The sequence below is a fragment of the Triturus cristatus genome, chromosome 2_1 (assembly GCF_964204655.1).
Source record: "Triturus cristatus chromosome 2_1, aTriCri1.1, whole genome shotgun sequence".
NCBI lineage: Eukaryota > Metazoa > Chordata > Amphibia > Caudata > Salamandridae > Triturus > Triturus cristatus.
In genome coordinates, this window is record NC_140581.1 from 1,046,138,162 (window position 1) to 1,046,165,354 (window position 27,193).

At 46.0% G+C, this 27,193-nt stretch overlaps 1 protein-coding gene across 5 annotated transcripts in view; it reads right to left on the minus strand.

Annotated features, from left to right (window-relative positions):
* Positions 1–27,193, minus strand: part of HERC3 (HECT and RLD domain containing E3 ubiquitin protein ligase 3) — a 517,835-nt gene that overhangs the window by 323,043 nt on the left and 167,599 nt on the right. For all 5 annotated transcript variants that reach the window (XM_085635502.1, XM_085635530.1, XM_085635520.1 and 2 more), the window contains one exon: positions 19,437–19,513. In XM_085635502.1, coding sequence (XP_085491628.1) covers positions 19,437–19,513 — 77 coding nt within the window. The remainder of the gene's footprint in view (positions 1–19,436; positions 19,514–27,193) is intronic.

Genomic DNA, 27,193 nt, shown 5'->3' on the forward strand with positions numbered 1-27,193 from the left:
CCACGTAGCTGCCCGACAGTTGTCTTGCAGGGGGACACCATCCCCCAATGCTTTAGTGGCTGCAGTCACCCAGGTGGAATGGGCACGCAGCCCCAACGGAGCTGCCATTTTAGCCAGAGAATAACAGGCTTGAATATACAAGACGACCCATCGGGAGATGGTCCGCTTGTGTACGGCCTGACCTTTTTTGGCAACCAACGTAGCCAACAAAGAGCTGGTCATCCACCCGGAACTGTTGTGTGCGGTTCAAGTAAAATGAAAGCGCATGTTTTGGGTCCAGACGGCGGAGCCTCTCTTCCTCTCTAGAAGGATGCGGAAAAAAGGTGGGCAAAGTGATGGTCTGCCCGATGTGAAAGGCAGTGACAACCTTTGGCAGAAAGGATGGACGTGTCCTGAGCATAACCTTGTCCAGATGGACAGATAGAAAAGGAGACTTACAAGAAAGAGCCTGGAGCTCACTCACTCTCCTGGAAGAAGTGATGGCAACCAGGAAAGCAGTCTTCAAGGTCAGTATACGAAGAGGACAATTGTGCAGAGGCTCAAAGGGAGCGAACATGAGATACGTAAGAACTGGATTCAAGTCCCACTGAGGCATTACGAAAGGAATAAGGGGGAAAAGATGAGTAATGCCTTTGAGAAATCTATTTACAACAGGGGCTTGAAAAGAGAGGGCTGATAAGGGAGCCTGAGAAAGGACGAAATTGCAGAAAGGTAGCCCTTGATAGTGCCCAGAGCAGAGCCCTGCTTGGCCAAAGAATGAAGAATCAAAAGAACTTCTGAAAGAGGGGCAGAAAGGGGATCCACAGCCTTTGCTGTGCACCATGCCACAAATTTGTTCCACCTTCAGGCGTATACCAACTTAGAGGAGGGACGCCTGGCTGCCAGAATGACATCACAGACTTCAGGAGGCAAGTCAAAAGGAATCAACTGCAGCCGCTCAATTGCCATGCAGAGAGGTGGAGGCTGGACAGGTTCGGGTGGAGGACCGTCCCCTGCTGCTGCGACAGAAGATCCTCCCAAAGAGGCAGTCGGATCGGGGATCGATGGTCATACTGAGTAGCTCGGGATACCATACTCTTCGAGCCCAGTCTGGAGCCACAAGAATGACTTGGGCCTGGTCGCGCCTGATCTCCTTCGGCACTCTTGGTAGAAGTGGTATAGGTGGAAAGGCGTACAACAGACCGCAACTCCACTCGCGACGAAAAGCATTGCCTAGCAAGTGCCGCCTTGGAAATTCCAACACGCAGAACTGCTGACATTGGGCTTTCTCTTCGGTGGCGAATAGATCTATCCAAGGCTCCCCCCACTGTTGAAAGAGACCTTGCACCACGTCCGAGTGAAGACGCCATTCGTGATCCATCATGCACCTGTGGCTGAATTAGTCCGCCCTGGCGTTCAGTGAACCTGCCAGGTGTTGAACCACCAGGGAAATGCCCTGCTGTTCCAGCCATGTCCAGAGACGCAGAGCCTCCTGACAGAAGGTCCACGACCCCACCCCGCCCTGTTTGTTGCAGGACCACATGGTGGTGGTGTTGTCTGAACACCTGCACCACTTTCCCTTTGACAGAGGGAAGGAATGCCTTCAGTGCAAGTCGGATCGCCCGAAGCTCCAGAAGGTTGATATGGAGCTTGGACTCCGCCGGAGACCAGAGCCTCTGATCTCTGCCTCTCCCATGTGGCTCCCCCATCCCAGGAGGGACGCATCCGTCACCACTGTGTGCTCCGGTTGGGGAAGGGAGAGGGCTCTGCCCTGGACCTAAAGTCGGTTCATGAGCCAACACTGCAGCTGCTGTGCAGTGCCCTCTGAGATCTGGACGTAATCGGACAGGTTCCCCTGATGCTGTGCCCACTGGAACTTCAGGTCTCACTGCAGAGCCCGCATATGCCATCTGGCATGAGTGACCAGCAGGATGCAGGAGGCCATGAGGCCCAGCAGCCTCAGGGTCATCCTGACCAAAACCCAGGATAGAGGCCGAAATCTGAATCATGGAAAGAAATTTGGGGGAGATTCTATATGGAATGACAGAGGCTGGAATCTGGACTATATTTTTCGATAAATAGTATACCTCTGACACCATTAATCACACGTTTTTTATGTCAGCTAGTCTATTTAATGACTGCGATTGATGACATTTGTTTCATTTACTTGATTTGTTTAAACAGTATAAACACTACTTCATCTCTTGTGACACATTATTATATACAGTGACATATATATACATTTGTACAGTGACTACGTGAAGTATCAATAAATACAATTACAGTGAATTTGAAAATGTACAAAAGATAAATCAATTTAACATATGAAACAATCAAAAAAATCAATTTTTCATTAATTGTATGTCCGAAATAAATTGTCTGTGAGGACTTTTGGCTAGTTGGGTCCTGTAGTCCCGGCTATAGTTGCGGTCCTGAGCAGAGTCAATTTCAAGACTCAAAAAGTTTATTGGGGCATATTTTAATTTATTTTAATATGTATGCTCTGGGGGGCACTGTTATGAATTACTTTCCCCTTCTACTACTATTGATCTCTGCTTTTTTTCGCCGACGCGTTTCGACCTGTAACAATGGGGACCTGTGTCTTGGTTCTGAGGTCGTCTTCAGGGCTGTTCTATAGATGGGGTTCGGACTTGTCTCGCTGAAAGGACAAGAGTATGTCTACTTTAGTTTAAATTTATAGCAAAGGTGTTCTTAAAACAAATTAATGGTGGGTTAACTTACGCTCTTCGAACGTGTGTGATCGCTTGTTTGTCTTTATCTGCAAGAAATGAATTTATTTTTATAATTGTTGTGACGCTCATACATGATTAGTGGAGATTTGATAAATGTCATCGTGCAACTCCTACCTTGCCGTTCTGCTGATGGGCTGCCGGCCACCAGGAAGACCCATAATATCGGGAGTAAATTCGATCTTAGAGAGGCCAGCGAAGTATGTGGATACATTCCTCAAACCTCTAATAAGAGATACCCCAAGCTATGTGAAAGATACAATGCAGGCAATCACTGTGCTGGAAAACTTCCCCTTCGAGGAAGAGAACGAAATCCTTGTAACTATGGACATTGTCAGTTTATATTCAAACATCCCTCAAGAAGGAGGTTTAGAGGCAATACATGTGTTCCTTGAAAAAAGAGCCAGACCACACAATGTACCAACAAACCATCTTGTACAACTAGCAGAAATTTGCCTGAAACATAATTTTTTCACGTTTTAACGACATTCAATACCTTCAAGTCACGGGTACCGCGATGGGATGTCCTTTCGCCCCCGAGTAGTAGAAGGGGAAAGTAATTCATAACAGTGCCCCCCAGAGCATACATATTAAAATAAATTAAAATATGCCCCAATAAACTTTTTGAGTCTTGAAATTGACTCTGCTCAGGACCGCAACTATAGCCGGGACTACAGGACCCAACTAGCCAAAAGTCCTCACAGACAATTTATTTCGGACATACAATTAATGAAAAATTGATTTTTTTGATTGTTTCATATGTTAAATTGATTTATCTTTTGTACATTTTCAAATTCACTGTAATTGTATTTATTGATACTTCACGTAGTCACTGTACAAATGTATATATATGTCACTGTATATAATAATGTGTCACAAGAGATGAAGTAGTGTTTATACTGTTTAAACAAATCAAGTAAATGAAACAAATGTCATCAATCGCAGTCATTAAATAGACTAGCTGACATAAAAAACGTGTGATTAATGGTGTCAGAGGTATACTATTTATCGAGAAATCTGAATCATAGCCTGAATATCCTGGACTCGCCGTTCGGGAGGATAGGCCTGAAACTGCGTAGTGTCCAGAACCGCTCCGATGAAGAGGAGCTTCTGAAAGGGAATTAAGTGCGACTTCGGCACATTGATGGAGAACCCCAGCAAATGCAGGAGGTTGGCCGTAGTCTGCAGGTGGGAAACTACTGCCTGGGGAGAGCCCGCCTTCAACAGCCAGCCGTCGAGATAGGGGAAGACTGGAACCCCTGATCTGCGCAGATGAACTGCGACCACCGCCATCACTTTCGTGAACACCCGAGAGGCGCTGGTAAGGCCAAAGGTGAGCACGGTAAACTGAAAATGCTCATGGCCTACCATGAACCGCAGGTAACGCCGGTGGGCCGGCAGGACGGGAATGTGGAAATATGCGTCCTGCAAGTCCAACACTACCATCCAGTCTCCAGGGTCGAGAGCAGACAAGACCTGAGCCAGAGTTAGCATTTTGAACTTCTCCTTCCGGAGGAAGCGATTAGACGTTCCTGAGGTCCAAGACAGGACGCAGGCCCTTGTCCCTCTTGGGCACCAGAAAGTAGTGGGAATAACAACCACGTCCTACCTCTGGCACAGGAATGCGCTCGATGGTCCCCTTGGCCAAGAGGGCTGCGACTTCTTGTTGAAGAAGCGCCAAGTGATCCCCCGACATGCGGTGGTACTGGGGTGGCATGACTGGAGGGGTAGTCTCGAAGGGGAGGGAGTAGCCCCTGCGGACTATGTCTAAAACTCACCTGTCTGAAGTGATGATGCGCCAGTGGGGGAGGTGATGGCGAATCCTGCCGCCCACTGGCGCTTGATGGGCCTGAAAGACCGGACTAGGAAGGTTTTGGGGGAAGTAGTGGCCGGGGTGGAAGTGGACTAACCCGCCCGCTGGCCCCCTGAACCGCCTCTGCGGTTCCCACGTCCGTGGCCGCGCTGAGACTGTTGCTGCTGCGGCCTGTGGCTCTGAAGCGAACGTGCTGGGGTGCCCCTTCCGTGGCCACGAAAGGAACAAAACGCAGAAGGCGGAGGAGGGCGAGTGGCCGACGGGCCCAAGGACGTGGCCGTAGCCTGTGAGTGCTTACAACGCTCCAACGCGCTATCTGCTTTGTTGTCAAAAAGGCGAATGCCAAAAAAGGGCATGTCCATCAGGGTGTTCTGGACATCCCCTGAGAAGCCAGTAGTCCTCAGCCAGGGGTGGCGGCGGAGCGCCACCGTCGTGGAAATAGCTCTGCCCAGTGAGTCGGTGGCGTCAAGGCCACATCGTATTGTGAACTTGGCTGCATCTCTGCCCTCAGCAATAGCCTTCGAAGCACTCTCCGTGCCTCCTCCAGACACTGAAGTAGTACTTGCGCCACCGAATTCCACACAGAGTGGAAGTAACGGCCCAAGAGGCATGCATTGTTCACAGACCACAGCCCTGAACTGGCGGAAGAAAAAATCTTCCCAAATTGTTCCAGTCTCTTGGAATCCCTATCCGGGGGTGCGGTAGGGAATGCGCTCTGGGACGGTGAGGCTTGGACAACCAAGCCCTCAGGGGTGGGGTGTTGGGAGAGGAAAATAAGTTTGCCTAGGGCCGGGCGATGGCGTTGGGCCACGTTCCTATCCACAGGAGCCCCTGTGTTGGGCCTGGACCAAGTGCCCAAAAGAACGTCAGAAAGTGCCTCATTGAAAGGCAGCAGTGTCTCCGCAGAGGTAGCCGCCGGCTGAAACACTTCTGTCAGGAGGTTAGTACTGACGGTCACGGTAGGGAGTTGGAAGATGAGGGCCTCCGCCGCCATACACAACCCCACTGCATAACTTGCACCCTCCTCTGTAGCCACGGTAGGAGGAGTGAGCATGCCAAGGTCAGGAGAGGTGTCAAGACCGCTGGCATCCCCCAGATCCTCTACCCAGTCCAGGTCATACTCACACTGAGCTGTAAGTGGGTCCTCAGATCCCTCACAGTCCTCCCCTTCCTCCTCAGGCTGAGTGAGGTACAGGCCTAAAATAAGGAGGCTGGACATAGGAAAAGAAAGGTCCCATCGGCGTCTGAATCTGCGTGGAGCGACGCCGTTCCGGCTCCGTGTCCATGTCAGGGCTGAAACCGGGGGCGACGTCGTCCGGTGCCACAGGCGACGTTGGAGGTGGTGCCGGTGGGTTCGATGTCGGTGGAGGTGTAACAAAGTCAACCGGTGCCGGTGCCAGAGCTGCCAACAGTAAAGAGCAAGGACCCCCAGTCCAGCCCGCGGGGCCCGAAGGCACACTGGCGGGGCCCGATGACCCAAAGAGGCGGGCCATGGCTGACAAAGTCATGCAGCTGGGCCGGAGTCGCCGACGGAGCCGGGAAGGGCGGGTAGGCCGACGGCGACACCGTAGGCTCCGCTGGAGCCGCAGGGGAGGCACCACCCTCACCCTCAGCCGAGTCGCGTGACGGGCGAGTTAAAGTCACCGAGTGATGACGCTTCGACTTCTTGTGCTTCACCTTACCTGACCCCGAGTGCGAAGACTTCGATCCAGAAGAATGATGGGGATGGCTCTGCGACCGGTCCCTCGACCTCCCACGGGACCAGGACCTTGAGCGGTGCGGAGCCGACTGCCGTACTACCAGCAACTTTCAGGACCGCTCCCGCAAAGTCTTCGGTGCCATGGCCCGGCAGTCGGGGCACGACTTGGGGTCGTGGTCGCGCCCCAGGCAGTAGAAACACACGCGGTGCGGGTTGGTCACCAACATCATTCGATGACCGTCCCCGCACGACTTAAAACCGGGCATCCCTACGACACCAGAAGTCGATCGACTCGAAAAAACCAAGACAAAAAGCCTCAAAAAGAGTCAAAAAATGACTTGGGGTACTACTCGCTCCGGACCTGGGCTTGCTGGCGCGGAAAAAGAAAGAACTGACGTCAGCACTCGAGGGCGGCGTCTAAGTAGCTGCCGCAACATCATTTCGGCGACCACGACGCCAACGACAGACGCGGAGCCGCACGACGCCACCTTCTGTCAGGGAGGGGTACTGGTGACAAAAACTTTCCAGATCCAGTCTGACACCTGGGGATAATTCTAAGTTAAGGAATCTATCACTATGTGTTTCTTTCAGATAGGAGGTGCATGGCGGGACCAAGGAGCCACTGTGGTATGGAAGCCTCTCGGAGGCGTAGGATGAGGGAGCCACTGACACATGGAGGCCTCTTTGCAAGATCGGGATGGCAGGATTAGTGAGAGTCCAAGAGAGAGAGGAAGGTCAGGCCCAGATCTCAATTTCCAAAATTCAAGGATGAAGGCCATGCTCTGATGCAAATGCGCCTATGGGGTCTCAACAAAGGCGCTGCAGCCAAACCACCATTGCATACAGCGAGTTAAGTCTGTATCGGTGTTCAGGGTGGGGCCTTGGAATAAGCTAAACTCTGCAATCAATCTCCACTGCACACTGTCAAAGGGTGTGTGACAATAGAAGCTGGGTACATTTGGCCAGATCAGTGCCCAATCCCCACTGCATACATTCAGAGGTCATGTGCTGTAGGTTATGTCCACTTTGAGGGTGGGCCTACAGCTTGGCTGAAGGAGAGGGGAAACCGTTCATAAAAATATTCAGGGATCACGCAGAAGATGTACTTCAAGGAGCAGGCAAGATAAAGTTTCCACCACTTGCTATCAAAACTGAAAACTGACGGTGAGTGAAAATAATAGGCTCCCACTCAATCCTTGCACCCAAGCAAAGTGTGGCATGTCAGATACTGCAGATCACAATCACTTTGGCAGCTGGCTGATAAACAGTCTCCTGCTTGGTCCAACACCTGAGCAGTTTTAGCCTTGGGGATTACAAGGGAAGAAGGTATACCACCATCCTCTACCTCCTTAGTACACTGTGCTTGGTCGAAACTAACCTCACAACTTCAACAGGAAGCTATTTTGCGGCAGTTGAGGCACACAATGCAGTGTGGATTCCTTATGCTGTGATTGCATGCACTGTAGCATGGCGATGATGCCTAACTCATATGTAGACATTTCACCACGCCTTAGCGCAGCACCACAAATAATGCAAGTCACATACTCGGCCAGCCATTGGTCAACATTTCCGTTTATGGCTTCAGGTATGACCAGACACATGATATGCAAAGGCCTCTGTGTGGACTAGGTACAGGTAGTTCCAAAACATGCTCTGAATGTGCTTCATCTTTACGCTCTGCACCTGAAATGTTTGCTGATGCAGATGTCGCATCTCTGTCCTCAGCTGCAGGAGAGTTAGATTGACTTTTCTCATCACTTCTGTTTCCAGCATCCACGTGACGTGGAAGCTCAGACATCACGTAAGGCATGCAGATAGTCAAGTACATAGCCAGAACTCTATACATAACCCTCATCTATGCAATGTTGAGCTAGCAGTAAATTGGAAAATACAAGTTCGGAATGTTTACTATAACTCATTGCATTGGTGGGTTGAAATAAAAATACCAGTGAAGCAGTAAGGCACTAAGGATTACATGTGTTGTAACAAAGATGAAACAGAGAGAAAAGCTATTTATTGTAAACATTTTACAATTCTGCTAATTAGGGTTTAAAAACATGGCTTGGTCGTCAATGGCATGGAAGGCAAGTGTATTAAATGCAGCATGGGTCAAGTTAAGAATAATTATAGCTAGTCGTGTGCAGTAGCAGTTTAACTGTTTAACATAGCTATTAGAATTTCTACGGAAACAGCATTTACCAGGAATCCTTTAGCAAACAGGTACGTTTTTGTACCTTAACCATGCAGGACTTTTCTTAAACAGGTAAATATATATTTGTTTAAATAACAGTTTTCATGTTATTTGAACAAAACGTGGTTTTGTTGTGATAAAGGTCACTTTAGGGTGGGTAGAGGTAAAGTGAGGTAAGGGTGATTTTAAGATTTATGGGTAGGTAGTACTAAGGGGAGTTAATGGTAATTTTAGGGTTAAATAAACATGGCTTGGTCAATTGCTAAATAATACAACTATTGCAGACAGGGTTCAAACAAGAACAGGCAATGTGCCTAGAATACTTTGTCTCTAAAATAGTCAGTATAAACGACACAAATAAAACTTTCATACCAATATACATGTTTTAAAATAAGATTTATATTAAACAGAAAATATAGTACAACAATGAATATGATTACACTTCAGGTGTGTTCTATCATTATTACAAGGAACACATTTACTTTTACTTTAAGCACTGACTTTGGGTCTGCAATTAAAGGGTTACAACAACTACTAGTTGAATTGACTAGAAATTAAACCTGTAGCTCTGTGCCATACAACAATGTTTCTAATTGACACAGACCCCAAACCAAAAACATCAAACTTAGAAATGCCCTTCCGGTTTACTAAAGTTTAATTTAGAATGCAAAAATAAACCATGTATAAATAAGACATATGCTGTGTGGGGTTAATTTATCGTAAACATAACAATGTATACTTACTTACTTCATACTAGGCTAGGATATCTTTAAACACAGAATTTGACTGTACCTTCAACCATTCATAAGCAACAATGCCAAGGCAACTTGCAACACCTTTCACTTTGCACTTAACAAGAATTGGCAAAGCCAATAGGTCTCACCTTTGTGAGAGCTATTGGCTTTGTTAATATTTTTTAGTTACGTATTGTATAATACGCAGTACCGCGGGCCGCTTCACTTCCCATGCCCTACCCGACAGTTTCCTTTGCATTCTGTGCAGATTCATATAGCTCCTAATTTTCAGCAGATGAGTAACGTGAGGCAGGTGAAGTGATTTGTTAAAGATCACCCACATTTTCTTTCAAGATTTAGAAGCTGAGATTACTGAGGAACACATCCTTCAGTTTCACATTTGGCAACTGAGTCAGTAAACGACATCTTCTTTCTTAAGTAGAAAAGAGAAGAAAATGAAGGCTGCGAGTCCAGGTTAATCTAACCACTCATCTGTATATTTCACGGACCGTCCGGTTCTTTCGGACTCTGGTCAGTTGTACAGCATTATCTCTTTTACTGACGCCTTTGTCCATAGTTATAGGTACTGCAGTGAGCAGTGGCAGGCCTGGGACCAGTCAGATTTTCAACAGCCACGCACTGGCCACTGCTTAGAGGAGAAGTGAATGGGCCGGCCTATCTTCAGCTGTTCCCCTGAAGGAAGCAGCATGGTATCTCTCATTCCTCCAGCCTCACCGTCCTATGCCCTTGCAAAGGAGCGAATAATCCTTCAGAATCGCCAGCCTTGAAGCATCCCAGAAACATGACCTGCTGCAGAATCTAAACTACCAATCAGTCCATGAGTGGCCTGCAGAAAAGGGTGGTTGGACCTCAGCATGTGGGGCACAGGAGGAGGCCTTCTGAAACTTAGGCACTGCTACCGGGACTCCTCAATATATCAACTTGTACTGACCGTGCTTATGACAGCACAAAACACAGGGACAAGCCTGTGCGAGCAACTGCAGCTTACAAAGAAACACCTGCAGCCCTACCAAGATCACACAGCTCTCTGCAGTCGCATCAATGCTTATCAGACATGATATCAGACCACAGCCAAAAAGAGCAATGAATCATAGCGCGAGCAGCAGATGGCCCGCAGAGGGGCACTAATCGAAGCCAATGAATCTGTACTTCGTCACGGAACGAAAAAGGGCAGTAAAGATGAGCGAAAATGAGGACAACTAGTGGAAAGATATGGGCGGGTTCCAAGCCCATTACTCGCAAGCGAGAGCAGATGCTTTAGCAGGCTCGATCGAAAAGCAGCAAAATATAATTGCCTCTCCTCCATTAGCAAATCAGGTAGCCCACATTTGTAAATGAGGCCAGTTTTGAACTTGTAAGGACATGCCATCTAGATATTTTGAAAGGAATAGGAGGCTGCATGCATTTGTGTTTGCTGTAGGCTATGTTTGTTGTAATATCAAGAAATTAACAGTAAAATCAAGTACAACAGGCCCTAAAACCGGACCACAAACTGAAAAAGAAAAAGAAAAAAAAAAAAAAGGATTGCACTACAGGCTAGTCCAGCCTAGTGTACAGGTGATCTTCTCTTTCCCCTTCACCCTGAAGCAACTAAAGATCAACATTAACCGTTCAGGAGAGGCTGATTTAACAAAAAGTATGAGAACGGTTTTACGCGGTCTCTTCGAGTCATGCTGTATTCAAGAGGGGCATGAATCTCCACCCACTTTCTGCCCATCTTTTTAATTGGCTCATGATACTGTCCTTTGTAAATGTTGGCTTTCATTGGTCAATTGGCTTAGTACTCACTCCTTAGTACCACCTTTTCTCTCGTTGTAACCTATCATGGGGACTTCCCCTGTTACGTGTGTTGTTACTCAGTATGTTTTATTTACAGTTTGTGAGCACTACTTTCTTGATGACTTTCTCCTAGCTGCTGTTGCAGGCAGGACATACTCTCCCGCATCTGCAACCCTTCTGGTTCCATTTGCTTTGGTTTGTTACGCTTTATTTTGCAGCACTTCATCATACAACATGGGTGCTTACACTTTAAATTTCAGCCCCAACAGAACGTGTGTGTCCCTTTTGCATTTGTTGATGCTTTATTTTGTACATACAGCGCAACCCTGCTACGCTTCATCATAAAGCATTGCCAGGCGGCTTTCTTTATTTATGCACGCCGCTTTCACTTTCAAATTCACAGTTTGCGGCCGCTTTCTTTTGAACATACAGTGCGGCCCCACCACGCTTTATCACACAGCATGGCTGCGCAGCTGTCTTTATTTATGCACGGAAAAATGGAATAGAGCAGGGACGACGGACTGGAGATCCAAAGGAACAATGACGGAATAGGTCACGTGACAGGTTTGGTTTCTATTCCCTCTCCATAGACTCTAAGCTGCCTTCCCAGAGAATAGTGTGACTTGTGGTCCACAATTAACAAAACGTTAAACAGGAGCTTGGAGTGTGAAATACAATCTACATGATGCAAAGCGGCTCGCTAGCCATAGAGTTTCTGCAGGCGTTGCTACAATATGCAAGGAGCGGGACAGTGCAGGCCTAAAACCATTCCTATTGAAGGTTTTAGGTGAGCAGCTGCATATTGGATGATATTTACCTAGGAAAATCATAAACGAATATTTAGAGGAATTGATCTTTGGTGTGCTCTGCTCTGAAGTTTCACTGTGGAGGTGCAGGTCATTTAATTAATTACATGAAAAAGGACTTGAAAAGAGGTTATTGAAAAAAACACTTTTACTGTTTTACGAGCATGCAGATGTCAGACCTATCTTCTCGCATTGGGCTAATGGGCACCGATGGACACTCCTGCATCTATGGTTCAATTCCCGATACTTCAGAACTGCCCCACGACTGCCCTTTCATCAAGAGAGGCGCCTCTGGCACCCAACACTCTTGTCACAACATTGCTCTCCAACATATGCACTTTCTCGAGCTCAATTCGCTCACAACTGCACTACCTTGCACCCAACACTTTAACAATGGCATTGCTCTCTCACACCAACCAGTCTCAAAACACTAACTCCCTAGTACCCACCTTCGCTTGGAAGCAAAAAACTTGTTAAGTCTGCTAATTCTGATAATAAGTACACCTTAGATAAAAATGAAAGCTAGACTTCTACTGCCTATGAACTGTCAAAGTTCACGTTCAGCAACAGAGTGCTGCTTTTAGCACTATGATTCAGATATGTGGGTAAAAATTCTTTTTTTTTTTAAATGTTATCGTTGGAGTCTGTCAAAATCTGCTTGGAGTTTAAATGTTTGCTTAATACTCCTATGTGTTAAACAGCAAAACAACTAAAGAACATAGACCTATGACTTCCACGCCTGTTCGCGGTCTATTTTAGAACTGCATGAACTCCTCGGATCGATCCTCTTTCCTGAATTTTGAGCTTCGTCTTGAATTTTTACAGTCACTGACAAATATTAGCCTTCTTTCCAGGTGGTCACACTAGCCTAGGTGCCAAAACAATCATTCTGCTAACAAAGTTGTGTTTTGGCATGCATATGTTTTTATATTTTTAATTCATAGTAGGGGCTGTATTACAGAAGATTTCCACAGGTGAAATAATAGACAAGCATTTGCAATGCAATAGGTCTCGCATTTACAAGAGTTTAAGTTATTGGCATTGTAAATGACAATGCCTTTTATTTATCTGTTTTGATAATTAACACATAGATAAAAGGCATTGTTATTTACAGTGCCAATTGCTCAAACTCTTGTAAATGAGAGACCTATTTCATTCCAAAGCGGCGGCCACCATTGTCCCGTTTGCTTGGAAATTTAAAGCGTGCATGCCACGCTCAATGTTGCAGGGAAGCATTTCCTGCCTGCAGTAGGAGAAACTCATGAAAGAAAATAATGCTCACAGACTGAATAAGACATACCGTGTAACAAAAGTAAAAGAGTCAGTCCTCATGGGAGGTTACAAATGAAGACAAGGCGGTACTAAGAAAGGACCAACAAGCCTATTAACGAATCAGAAGCCAGCATTTGCAAGGGACAATGACACAAGCCAATGAAAAATATGGGTGGAGAGTGAGCGGAGCTTCTAATCCATACTCTAATACAGCATGCCATGCATAGCAGCGCATGCGCTGCCCAGGCTAGACCTAAAAAGGGCAAACCCATGTGCATAATGTTTGCAGCTTATTCAATAGGAAATTAAAGGAACAGTATTTGCAGCAGGCTAAATGGGCAACAAACAGACGTCATTTCTGCTGGCATCCCAGAGTTGAAATGACCCTTTCTCATTTGTTTAAAAGCTAAAGACTGGACTATGTTTGATGTAACTTCAGTTGGTGTTTTTCTAATACAAATAGAAAAAATCATGCACACTTAGCTCCTTATATTCTTTTTAAAGGGATAGTTTATGGACTAGGGCTTGTTAAACTCTTTATAACTCAAAAATACAAACCATTCATTCCATAAGTGATTCACATGTTCCCACCTTTTTCTCAGATACAAAGAGGGACAAAACCGGTTTGCTAAAATCTGTAATATGCAATCAGCAAAACAGCGCAAAATGATCTTGTTTTGTTTTGGATCCACTGCAAAGTTTCTGCAATACACCCTCAAAGCCATGATTATGAGTCAGGGGGAAGTAGAATTATCATGTGGGACTCTGGTTGGCCTGATCATGAGTGGGAAGGTATTCCTGCACTCCGTTTTAGAAGCGGTTGGAACACAGAACCAATTTTACCGTGCGTAATTCTGCCAGGTACAACTGCATGCGCCTTTGGCTGCCACGCAGTGACCACGCCTCATCCTTATTTTGGCACTCAAAGCTCCCGCTGCCTGACCTTATATGCAACCCTCCCCTGCATACTTCCTAAGCCCCTCTCTCTCCACTCCACCACACAGAGTGGCCTCCAGGCCACCTAGCACAGAGTCGCATGCGCACATTTACCACATGCTCAGAGCAGCTAGTAAATGTGTGCATTGATTCCCAAATCCATGGGGTTGCACACAAAGTAAATAAAGGGTCACGTGTTTATTCTTCATTCGGTAGTGTAAAACTCTTAACTGCCCTGTACACTGGTGCAGTGCTACTGCACAGTAACACATACTTTGCATGCAGAGTTTGCACCTGTCCAGTACTGTGCTACTGGTAATCAGGGCCAGAGTGTCAATTTGACTTTCTGCCAACGTTCACGCTTTAAAGATATGTGGGTGGTTTCAGATTGATGGTTTCTTACTTGAAGTGCAGAAGTCCCCCCGGACGACAGATGGCCGCTTTCGCAGTACCATACAACATGCAGAATAATTTAGAGTATTCCGATTAGAGTGACAGAAATGTAAGCAGGTAAGAGAGCACACGTTGCCTCTGCAGGTCATAAACTGAGTCATTTGCTTCGCTGTGTTCCAAATAGTGGAAAAAATGTTTGCCCAAAGGTTGAGAGCAGCACAAAGGGGTGCGCCTAAAATGGCGTCGTATCGAGACTGTACGGCGAGTTGTGGGCTTTACTTATTACTGTTTGTGCTAATCAGATGTAGTTCAATTTAACCCCGTTTTTAGGAGACAGCACAGGCACTTTAGCAATGGTTAGCAGAGATAAAACGCACAGAGTCCTAAAGCAAACAAAAAATAATTCAGCAAAAGAAGGGGAGTGAAGAAAAAACGTCTGGGGAATACCATGCCAAGGATCTCTGGTCGATAAATGTGCAAAGTCATTCAATAAGCATTTCTCGTATAATTCTTTTTTTATTTTTATTTAGCAAGCAAATGCCTTTGATCTTGCAGTGGTCTTGGGCATGAGAGGTATATGGCCAATTGCCAAGGCACTAACTTGTAGCCTTAGATAGATGCACTACTGTTCAAATGTTACAAGGAGAGCACATGTACATCAATTCTTTATCAGCCCTCAAAGCGTCTAGCTCTTTCTCTGCTCTGTATATATAAAATTGCCTACTTTCTGCAGCTGTAGTGTAATCGTTTAAACGTTAAAGGCAGTGCAATAGTAGACCATCAGCACAATAATCACATACCACCAGTTCGACTACCGACATAATCACTATCCCTACAGCCAACAATACTCCCATCACCAGACACTATCACCATCACACTGCTACAACTAGCCAGGGCCGGCTCCTCCTTTATGGCGGAGGAGTATCGCCCTGCAGCCCGTGTCAGCAGACACTAAATAAAATGCTAATAACACAATGTTATTATCATTTTATTTATGCTGTCTGTCTGAGCCTCGAAATAAGTATGGGGCAGGTAGGGCATGTCAGGGAGGAGGAGTACAGTGCACTTATAAGTGTGCATGTATGTTTGGCCAGCCTAAGCACGTGCACTTATTTTTCCCCAACCTGGCTGTGTTACAAAGTAGGGTTTAAGAAAAAGCACAGGCTCCAATGCAACATCTGAGTGGCAAACGAGGCCGCCCAGACGAATCCTAGCGCTGCTCTCATGAGAGCAGCGTCTGGATTGGGTGTGGAGGCTGTGCCAAGGGCCCAACCCCTTCCGTTCGACGAGAGGAGCAGCGACGCAGGCAGGAGCGGAGCACAGCAGCAGGTAAGTCTTATTTATTTATATTTTGTTTCTCCCCCACCCAACCCATCGCCCTCTCCACCCGCGGCTGCCCTACCAATTTTGGTAGGCGGCAGCAAATTAACTCCACTACTACTATCAGCATCCTCACCATAACTACCACTACTGTCTGTCTCTACAACCACCACTATCACTGCCATCAGCACCAGCTATCACAATCATCATCAGACTTAGTGGCTCTGCCAATGCTTGTTAGATACATTTCTGTATTTAATGTGTCATTTATGTTTACTTTCTCTTTTGCAGGTTTTGGTGGCAATGTATGTGTTTTATATTTGGCCGCTCGTAGCCTCCTACTGTCTGACACTGGTTACATGACCAAATTTCTGTCTGTTGTCCTCTCCTCTGTTTCTTTAACTTCTCCAAAGACTTGAAGGAGAAAGAGGTTACGGGAGTCTTTCTGAGGTGTCTTTCCTGTTTGGGCTTGTTATGTCTAGAAAACAGCCCATGGCCTTAAACAGAGTCTGTCCCTTTTGCCCCTCAACCTCCCCTTAATGTTTTCCTGCCTCCTCCCTTTTTTTATTTATTTAGCCATTTTATATGGTGTGTAAAACACCACAGGAGTATCTGGGCTCTTCATAAAGTTGAATAGGTATCAGTCGACAAATAATATGGATAAAGTAGAAAGCGGGAACGAAGGTAGAAAATAAGAACATGTAATATGAAAACAAGATACTGCAGACGTTGGGAGAAGTCGAGCGTATTAACAGATTTCATTAAGCATGTGATGACTGCAGGTTCATCGTAGCCAATAAAGAGGCGATCTGTGAATTAGGGATGGCAGTGTTGCTGGAATAAGAGGGTTTTCAGTTCTCCAAGGAGGTTACAGTTAATTACTTGGCTTGCACTTTCACCCCTTTGGAGTAACAACAAAAACGCTTTAGATAGGTGTTTGTGGGTTATACCTTTACTGATTCTGGGTAGTACAACACAGACCCATTACTGATATGTCTACATTTCCTTGCACTGTATCTCTTCACTTCCATTTCTTTAATCTAAATGGTGGGGAAACGTCCATTAGAAGGAAGCCAGAATCCAGTTGTGCCTTCACAGTGCCGGTAATAGAACGAACGCGTCTTTAGTACGCATTCGTTCATCACGCAAGTCGTTAGAACAACTTGCTTTAGGGGGCACATTTTGGAATGGTGTTAGATTTAAAGTCCAACATCTTTCCCATGTTGCTCAGACTGGAGTAGGAACAGTCAATTAACATATTCCAAAATACAGCGCCCACCTAAGGCAAGTCGTTATAACAACTTGCATGCTGGACGAATGCGTACTAAAGACGTGTTTGTTCTAATGACGGTGCCGTGAAGGCGAAGCGTGATTCCGGCTTGCGGAATACTGTCATACATTCCTAAATAATACCTTCTACAGTTTTTTTTTTTTTTTTTTTTTTTTTAAACACTGATGAAACCATAAGCCCTCTACTAAGGTATCTGAATTTCCTTTAGTTGGGCCTGTGTTGCCGTATTTTTAAACTAAATATAGTCCTTCCACTGGTTTCCCACATCTCACCACCACTTCTAGGTGAACATCACAACATTCTATTGAGGCATCACTGAATTTTGTTAGGCTGTACCTTTATTATTTCTGGGAAGTACCCCGTACACCCTCTGCTGATATGAGAGCAAAATTCAGGGGATATGCCTTCACCACTTGCTGTGATGTTTGTCAGCGGTGTTTCCGCTGCTTCTGATTAGACATATACCTTTTAAGGTGTCTGAATTTTCTTAAACTACACCTTCACTGCCCCTTGGAGGACACTATTGACAATTTACTGAAGTATCTGTAGTTAGTGTTTGGGACCTGTCACCTTCCACAGTCCTGGTTTGAGTCCACATATCAACTTAGAACCACCACCAGGTATTGTCTATGGTTTCCATGGGTTACACCTCAATAATCTCTAGTGACCCCAAACTCTGAGATTACTAGATCACCTCAGCCTCCACAATGCAGACTCCAGTGGGACCCTAGCCCTACCTTCATATTATAATCCCAGTAGCTGAAAGTGTAAACTTTCTAAAACTGTGGAAATTATACACAATAGTACCTCTATTCCGTCCCATATACATTCCCTGCACATACCATGCTTAAACAAATATACAAGTCCGGCACAACACAGTAGGTGCACAATCTGCAAGTATCAAACAAAACCAAAATACTGCACATACACACCTCATAAAAAGACACTACTAACCATGCACAAAAGACTGATGGCCTCCTACTCTACCACACAAAAACATTTTGAGCCTCACAAGGAGTAGAAAAGAGCTGTAGAAATGCCAATATAGTGTAATACAATACAGTTTCAGCTCTTGTTTCTCACAATATTTTCCTGGCTGAATATTAATAATTACGATAATAGTTTTTAGGTCTCATCGGAAACCATGCATGGGCTGCCGTTCATAAGACATTTTGTTAACTTATAGAGGGCTTAAAGCACACCAAATACTTACCATTGTTAGGCTTTATCATGGCTCTCATTTTCTTGCGTCTCAGTGGTCAGCGGAAGCCGGCTTCACTTCCTCTTCATTTGTTTGTCCCTCCCCTGGAGCATGACCACAGTATTATTGCTTCCTTGCCCAGTGTCCTTCCACTGCTCGGGCAATCTGAGATTCTTTTTTGTTTTAGTAGCTGCACTCCATAAGAGCGCATGTGTTTGCAGGTCCTCTATCCCCATCCCGCCCAAATCAGAGTTGTTGCTTGTCCCCTCTCATCCCCAAATTGCTGCTGGCCCCCTCCAACTCCGCATTATTGCTTGCCTGAGTTGTTGCTACCCCCCTCCTGCATTGCTAATTGCCACTGATGTTGCTTGCTCCAGTTGTTGCATACCCCCCTCCCAACCACAATGTTGTTTGCTCACGTTGTTAATTCCACCATGGCTGGTGTGAAGCATGGTTCAATCTAAAAAAACGAAACGTGAATCCGCAGCCGCATCATGCTGCTTTTTTTACTGATGGTGTGAGGGCGGAGTGGGAGGCATGTCGCAGCAGCCGCGCTACTATGCCACATGCTTAAAAACATTGACAAAGGCAACAGCTCACACAGCTTTGCCAATGATGGTTTATAGAGTGTTTCACACAACACTTGTGCCATTTCTAAGCACAGTGAACAGCTGGCATTCTCAATACCCAATTTAACACTGTTGTTGGAAGGATGGAAGTCGGGGTTGGCCTTGTATAGACTCAAGTATGAACAACCAGACATGTAAGCTGCAAATAATTCACTAAGATGCCCAACAATCATAGACAATCAGTGTTATGCTATAGCAAGCTTTAAGCATTATGGCATTTCGAGGAATAGTAATACCTCAAAATCTCAAAGCCATTCTTTGCAGTTTAAAGCCCCCCACCCCCATGACAAAGGGATGTGTATTGTGATGACTGCCAACAGAGACCTTTGCAGGTTATTAGCACACATTACAGTATTCTGCTTTATCATACTTATTAACTGCCACATTCCTGAAGTTGTTTGCCATCAACAGCTCCAGAAAAGAGGTCAATGTAAGTCAAGCCCAAGGTGGGAATTACATGATGCCGATGAGCAAAGTAATGAAAACTAGCAGTGCGTATAGCAGACTGCGGGGCAACACCTTTGTAATTCCACCTGTCACTGTCACGAGCAATCCTGAAAAGAGAGAGTACAAGGAGGCTGGCATATAATGTACGAGTTAAATATAGATAAAACTGCCATACCGTCTGCAAGCGCCAAGCAGTGCCAGCTGCCACAGGACACCTGGAGGATCTTCTGTTGGTTCAGCTTCCTTATAAACCTACAGCAGAAATGAAAAAATACATCACTCAATCTCTGGTGTCATTTTATCGAACAAACGTACTGAACACGCTGAAGCTGGACATGTGTAATAACTGGGGGATCGGCTTCTAGTCAACCAACATTATTTTGGAAAATTGGCGTAATCTTAGCTGCTGATGTTGACTCTACACCTACAAGGTAGTGGGGCAACTGCATGAAAAACGGACCTTTAATACAAGGATAATCCCTGAACCCGTACAAAAGCAGAGTTGCTCAACAGAGTAGAAACTGCAGACTTCGATCACACGGATACCCTTATTCAATCGGGCCTACGGTGAGAAGTAGCCCAAAATGGCAGTTGATTAAATACAATCAAAAAAAAAAATAAATATATATATATATATATATATATATATATATATATATATATATATATATATATATATATATATATATATTTTTTTTATTTTTTTTTAAACAAAACGATAGTAAAAATGCGATATAAGGAAAAGTTAAGGTAGTCAACTTGAACGGCAAACTGTTCAGGGTCCTACGAATCAGAATTAAGCTGACCTCTGCTTCATCCCTTGATGCTGCATGAATGAGACTATCGTCCAAGTATGGGCAGCAGTGACCCTTCTGTGGACTTAGAGACGCTGAAACTAAGCTCAGTTCAGTGAAGACCCTCAAGGCAGCCCTGTGACGGAATGCCAGCTTCCTGAAGTGCCATTGTTAGTTTCTCAATGTAAAATGGCAGGTGCATGGGAATAGGAATCCTGAAGATCGACTCAATAGAGTTAGTCGTCATATAGGGCAGCTGCCGGCATTTGAGTCAAAGTCAGCACCTTCAACGTCTGCATGGGGGAGGAAGTGGATTAGAGTGCAAAGATCTGAAAAGAGAAAGAACACACTTCCCTTTTTCTTCACAGGGGTATAGTGGGAGTTCTATCCCAGGCCCCTTTCTTGGTTGGGACTGGCCTAATTGTTCTAAGCTGCTGGAGCATCTCTAACTTCTGCAAGTCTTTATGATACTGACTGGGACAGAGGTGGTCTGGACGGAAGTGGCTAAGGGAGCTGTAGAGCATACTGCTATCCACTCACTGGTATGAGGAGGCCCTCCTGAGATTATCTCAAGAAGAGTGGCGGGTCCACAGGAAAGTTCTTCTCTCTGACAGACCATCGCTTCAACTGATGGTTTCCAGAGGAGGCACCAGCTCAGAACTTGGAGCGAAAGGCTCCCGAGCATTGGTTGACTGTAAGGCTTTCTCCAACAGGAACGGAGGAGATAGTCTGTATAGTACTGCAAGGATTTCATTCAGTGATCTGGCTGTGACCATATCCATCTTGTATTGCTGGGGGAAATCATCCATTGAGGGATCAAACAAGTTCACCACTGAAAAGGCATTCAATTACTTTCTCCTTGGCCCCATGCTTAAGATAGGATGACTTAAGCAATGATTGCCAGAGCATGAAGATAAAAGACAGACCAGACTTCATACTTCTGGCAGCATTATCAACGAGGTTCTGGGTCATTAGTAGTGTTGGTTCCGGAGATTCCTTGCCTGTACTGTGCTTGAATGTGTAATCATACTGACCATACTCTAGGACACCATGATGGAAATGGTATAAATGTAGCTGATTGAGAAACCACCAGACAGGTAGGTTATATTGCAGAGGTTGTGTTGCTATTCATGAATGCTGCATCAACACAAGGGAATGAGTTAGGTGACCCGCTGAGACAAATATTGTAGTGCCTTTGAAAGCCCCTTACTGCTTGCCCAAAGACTAACATTGCTGGTTCAGAGAAAGTCTTCCTCCAAATACCCTGAACCTGCTGGAGGACTTGTGGCTAAATGACCATAGCATGCTTTGGTGGAGAAGTTGCAGCTTCCACTAAAATAATGATGCCCTCATTCTTTGGCAGGGGTACTCAGTCCTGTAAGGCCGTGGGCAGGGTCATTTTGCCTCATAGGGTTTAGATCCTGTGGTCAACACTACTGGTCGCTGAGCCAATGACCAGGTTGCTGTTCAGCTCATCTAAGTGAGCCTTAAAGTCAGGCGGAGGCCTGGAACATAGATTTACAGGGCATCCTTTATCTCAGATTGTTCATCTGTTTTATTTAGAACCAGCAGTTCTGGTTCAGACTGGAGTACTGGTGCTTGGGACTGACCTCTGGAGATGCACTGGGTGGCAACAGCTGCAACAGGGACGGAGGGAGCAGCACCCAAGAGGACAGGAGTTGGAAGATTGGGCAGATTCCTTACCCTTCACTTTTGAATTGAACACATCCAAGTAGATCTCAGAAATGAGAAGAGCATTAAACCAATGCCTGCACTAGGTTTATGAAGAGAGCTGGGAAGGGTTTGGTAATTCCTGGTCAGTTGCTTGCGGTCCACTGGCTGAGATGAGTTTAACCTGGCTGGCCTGGAGTCCCCCTCTCAAGATGTGGAAGGGAGTGAAGGGGGAAGCCTGTGGAAAGTCCAAAGGAGACAGAATTTGGAGGAGATAAGGGGATATAAATGGAAAACACTGCTGTATGTCATGTGGCTAGGTCAAAGAGACTGGGGCCAAATTCTGCTCTTCCAAGACCTAGAGGGTAGCACAACACTTCTGGGCATGGAAATCTTCGATTAAGACAGAATGAAGTTTGATGTCCACAGACGCTGGCATTGGTGGTTGGCAGAGTTGGGACCCATAATAGGAATCTGTAGACTTTGAGGAAATCTGATTCCAATCTATACTGGTCTGCAGTAATAAACAGGAGCTTGAGAAAGTGTTTATCCACAGAGGTAAAGAGTCAAGCTGTGAATGTCAAAGGAATATGCTTGGAATTGCAACAACAACAAAAACAATATAGCTAGAGGTAGAGGCAAATTAAGATATTGAACTTGGAAAATAACATACAATGAATGAGTACCAAAAAAATAACTTTCACAAACTTTTTTGTGACTGACTAGCAGCTACAGTCAGACGTTACAACCCACATCTCTTTATGCTGCAATTGCAATAACAAAAAGCCAATTTTGTCAGTAGTATTCTATTCTGCAGCCATAAGGTTTTCATGGTGTTTGCTGCAAATGTGCCCATGGCAAAGGTCTAACATTGCCCTACCTGACACCCTAAACTTCATTACATAGTTTACATAAAATGGTTTCAATTAACAAATTACCTACCTTTGACATGGATTCCTCTAATGAATAACTCAGCACCCACATATTCCCGATTGCACCTTCTCTGCAAAGTAGATAACATCTAGAATGTTTCTGCAATAGGCAGTCATGAATTCCAGGCCGCACTAAACGCAATTGACTGATCCTTCCCATTACGTCTAGGGTTATCAGGGTAAGCTGTGATCCATCCTCCCACACCTTTCTCCGGGACCTATGTCAGACGAGCAATCTTAGAAACATGTTAGAAGGATGTGAGACCACATGAACCTTAAGGAATTCCCTAAGAGGGAATTTGGAGGGAAGCATACGTAAAACATTAAGGACACTTCCTGTTTTGGGCCTTGGCAAAGAGTACCATGCAGAGACATCCCAACTTGGATGAGATCACCTTCATCACTTCAGGGTGTAGTCTGCACCTGAGGTTCTTCTGAGGGACAACTTGGAGTATTCACTCATGTAAAATCCCACATTTCTTTCCTCCACTGCCACTGCCTCAATAGTCCTTTTTTCATTAAGGCAAGGACTTCTGCCTCTAAAATTGAGACAAATGTCCAAAACCATGTTCTGGTGGAGGGAGAGCAGGATGGAGGCCGGGCAGAGCCCTTTTGGTTAGTTGGATGATGCAGCTATTCGTCATGAGTATCAACCAAGTGATGGAAATGTGCAAGAACCTCCCCCTTCCATATTGGAAGATGGTTGTGTAAGGCCGGGACTATGAGATTTTTAAACAGCAAAACTGGCTGAGGATCGCTGTCCAATACACACCCGGGCCGTGCACCGGGCCCGAACGGGTTCCCCTGCGACTTTCTGCGCCCACATATGGGGACCCTGGGGTCTCATCTACTTGGGGTGCTTCACGAAGCCTCAGAGCAGCGTATTTTGCCCCCAGATTGGCGGCACGCAGAATCATGGTTTTCCTCAAACCTGGCCACCCCACATAAGATCCGGGCTCGTATCGCCCAATCTCTATGCCGAAGATGCCCTGTTTTTCATGTCGGAACCTTGGGCCTCGTGTCCTCCAAATTCTTTGAATATTCGGGGAGACCTCTGGACAATGCGCCAATCCGTCCAAATATATCCTGTTCCCCATTCACGGTGAGCAGAGAAGTCAGGCTTGGGCCGCGCAACGGATCACTGTAGACACGAGCCTTAAGTACCTTGGGGTATACATAACGCGGTTGGACACATAACATAGGTCCGCTGCTCCCCACCGTCTGGGATGAAACGACGATCTGGTCCCAATTACCCCTATCGCTATATGGCAGGTCCGCAATTTTCAAAATGGTGTCTCTGCCGCGCTTGCTCTACAGGCTCCAGAACTATCCGAACCCTATCCTCCCTGACGTGGTTTCTCCAAATAAATGCACTCTTGAATAGGTTCCTCTGGGAAGGCGGTGCGATCCGTGTGGCACTCGCAACATGCATTTAGTCCACGTATTGTGGTGGTATAGCGACGTCCGACGTCCGTGCGTACTATTGGGCTTTGCACCTCCTGGTGATCAACGAATGGTGGTACGGTTCCCAGACAGACCCGGCCTATGCCGTGGAACGGCTCGCTGTGGAGGGTACCACGCTGCTCCATCTCTTATATAGTTGCTCGTCCGTGGAGGCACTAACCCCCGGCCTGCCAGACAGTTATTCAGAACTGGAGGCGGGTGGTTTGGTCCATGGGTTGGTGGGGTGCGTTGACTGCCGCCACTCCTCTCTGGCAGGGAACGCACCTCCGGCCTGTCTCGACATTGGAGGTGTTTCGCAGATGGGATGATATCAGGATATCCACTCTCGGAGACATTATGCAGGGGACCACTCTTCAATCCTTTCAAAGGCTGCAGGCGGATTTTGACCTTCACAAATCTCAGTTTCATCGCTATCTGCAGCTCCGTCACGCATTGACCCCCCCGATACGGCATCTTGAATCATTACCAGAGTTCCACCCACTGGAAGGTCATTTGTTGATGGGTGATCTGGGGGCCCACAAAATCCGCCAAATCTATCAAACTCTCACTACACACTCCAAGACCACTATTCACCGAACCCGGGCAGCTTGGTAGGCGGACCTACCCGCCCTGACGGACGATTATGATTGGTCCGAGGCACTGGCTAGCCCTAGGTACGCCATCGTCTCCACCAGATACAGGCTGATCCAATTTAAATAGCTCCATAGGATTTATTACACGCGTCTTCGCCTCTGGAAGATGGGGGCTAGTCAGTCCCCATCTGTCTCCGTTATGGCACAGACGAGGGGTCATTCCTCCACACGGTGTGGAGCTGCGGGGCATTGCAGCTCTTCTGGTCTGGCGTGCTGTCTTGAATGGGGCGCGTTCTGGCATGGGATATCCTGACAGACCCTAGACTGACGCTTTTACACAGCACAGAAGACATTAGGGGGGGGGGGGGGGGGGGGGACGACCGGTATAAAAAACACCTTCTGTATCTGGGCCTCACATTGGCTAAGCGGGACATAGCACAGCACTGGAAAGATACGTCCCCGCCCCATATAACTAACTGGAAAAAGACCTTGGATAGGTGCATGTCAGCGGAGGTTGTGGTGTTCCAGGTGAGGGGATGTCCGCAGAAGCATGGGAAGATCTGGGGTCGGTGGGCAAAGTACAGGGGTATTGGTTTGTCCTTAATGGTGCAGCCAGCCACCCGGGACCCTATTGAATGGCTGGTGGTGAACGATTTACCAGTTTAAGGTGTTAGTGCTACAAAGACAGACGGGAATTCCTTCGATATGTGCATATGTTTTTAAAGTATGAATGGTGCGTGCTCGGGGGGTGGGGGGACGGGGTGTTTTCTTTGGTCTGATGTTCCGCAGACCTTAGGGGTGGGTAATCCTCAGTACCTAGAGATTTTACAGATGGCATTTCAAATGTACTTTGCTTGCTGGGCTCCGCCCATCTGGTACTTTGGAAAATCAATAAAATCGGTTTAAAAAAAACAAAAAAACAAAAACTGGCTGAGGATAGTGGGGACAGGCTCAGCACTTGGTAACAGCATGCAGTAGATCCACCCTTGCCACACGTGGTACATCTGTTGGGATGTTTGGAGTGGCTGTGATGGTTGGTGTTGCCATAAGGCTTGTGCACAGAAGTAGCCTTTTAACTTCCCACAGTGTTTTTTTTTTTTTTTAAACAAATTGTATTGAGTTGTAACAGATATTCAACAAGGTACATCAATATTGTAAATTATGTACACTCAGTTGTATTCTTCAGTGGAATGCAGTCACGTTTCTATGGTAATTTAGAGCGTTGTGTCGTTAGCCCATGACCCTATGCCCTCTAACCCCTTAGTAAGGTGCTACTGATTGACTCGAAATCAGTCCATCAAGATCTCTACTTTTAGGCCGTAGATTCGCTGCTCAACATTATAAACTGTCCCAAACTGTTCCTCCCACTCTTCCCACCCCCAGGCATGTCACACATATCCAATCCCTTTAACTTCCGACAGTGTTGGTGGAATTATCAAATGGGAAGCTACGCCCAGTAAACAAGCCGTAGCACTGCTGTTTTTGCAGAGTTCCAGGGATGAGTCTGACTGGTCACCAACAACTTGCTCTCCATCAAAGGCCATGTCCATAAGTGTCACCTGACCAGCCTCAGAGAAGACACTGTAATGCATTTAAGTGTGGAGGAGAAACATGACCACCGTATCGATGGAATAAGCCGAGGTGTCTACAAAATTTAGGATGTACTTCAGGATCTGTTAGGAGGCTTCAGATCTGTTATTGACCAAAATGATATTTTCATGTGGTCTGCTAGGCTTATGACTCGAGGGTGGATTTTTACAGTTCCCACAGCGCATGTATATAGCAGGCAAATGGGTCCTCTGTTCGGAGGGCAAAGGCCAAAGTGGTGAAGACTTTACAGCCTTCAGAGGCCAGTTTTTTAGACTCTTGATTTACAGGTGTCATGGGAAAGACATTTGGGTTATGTTAATTTTATATAAATCTAATAGAGTGCTTAAAAGACTTAAAGTGGAGCCATTGTTCAACCAGAATTAGACTAACAAAACCGTTTTTTTTTCTCCTCAATTCAAAATCAGAGGTGGTCGATCTAAGATCCAATGAGAGATTATTTCAGAGAACAGGGACCAGGATGGAAAAGGTTATTTCCAAAAGTAGACTTCCTGCACATAATTTGATGCGGAAATAGCACAGAGGAAGATCATAGCAAGCAAAGAGGAGTATGAAAACGGAGTTTATTTTATTTAAGAACTCAGGGGCGTCTCCACAGATGCATTTGTGAAGCAGCCAGAAGACCTTCACAAACATGTGACATTCAAGAGGTAACCAGTAAAGGTCAACCAAAACAGGGTTAGCTGATGAGGAACAAGGAGCCAACGTAACCATTCTTGCCGTTTGCATCTTACTTACTTACAACCTGGCAATGAGGTTCTTGGAAATTACCTAATATCCAAGAATCCTTGAGGAGGACACTGGGACCATTAGCCCTTCTGGTAAAGAGTGCAATGACAACAATTTAGGGTCACCGCAGGTACGTCCATTGCATTATGCTAATAACTTGTG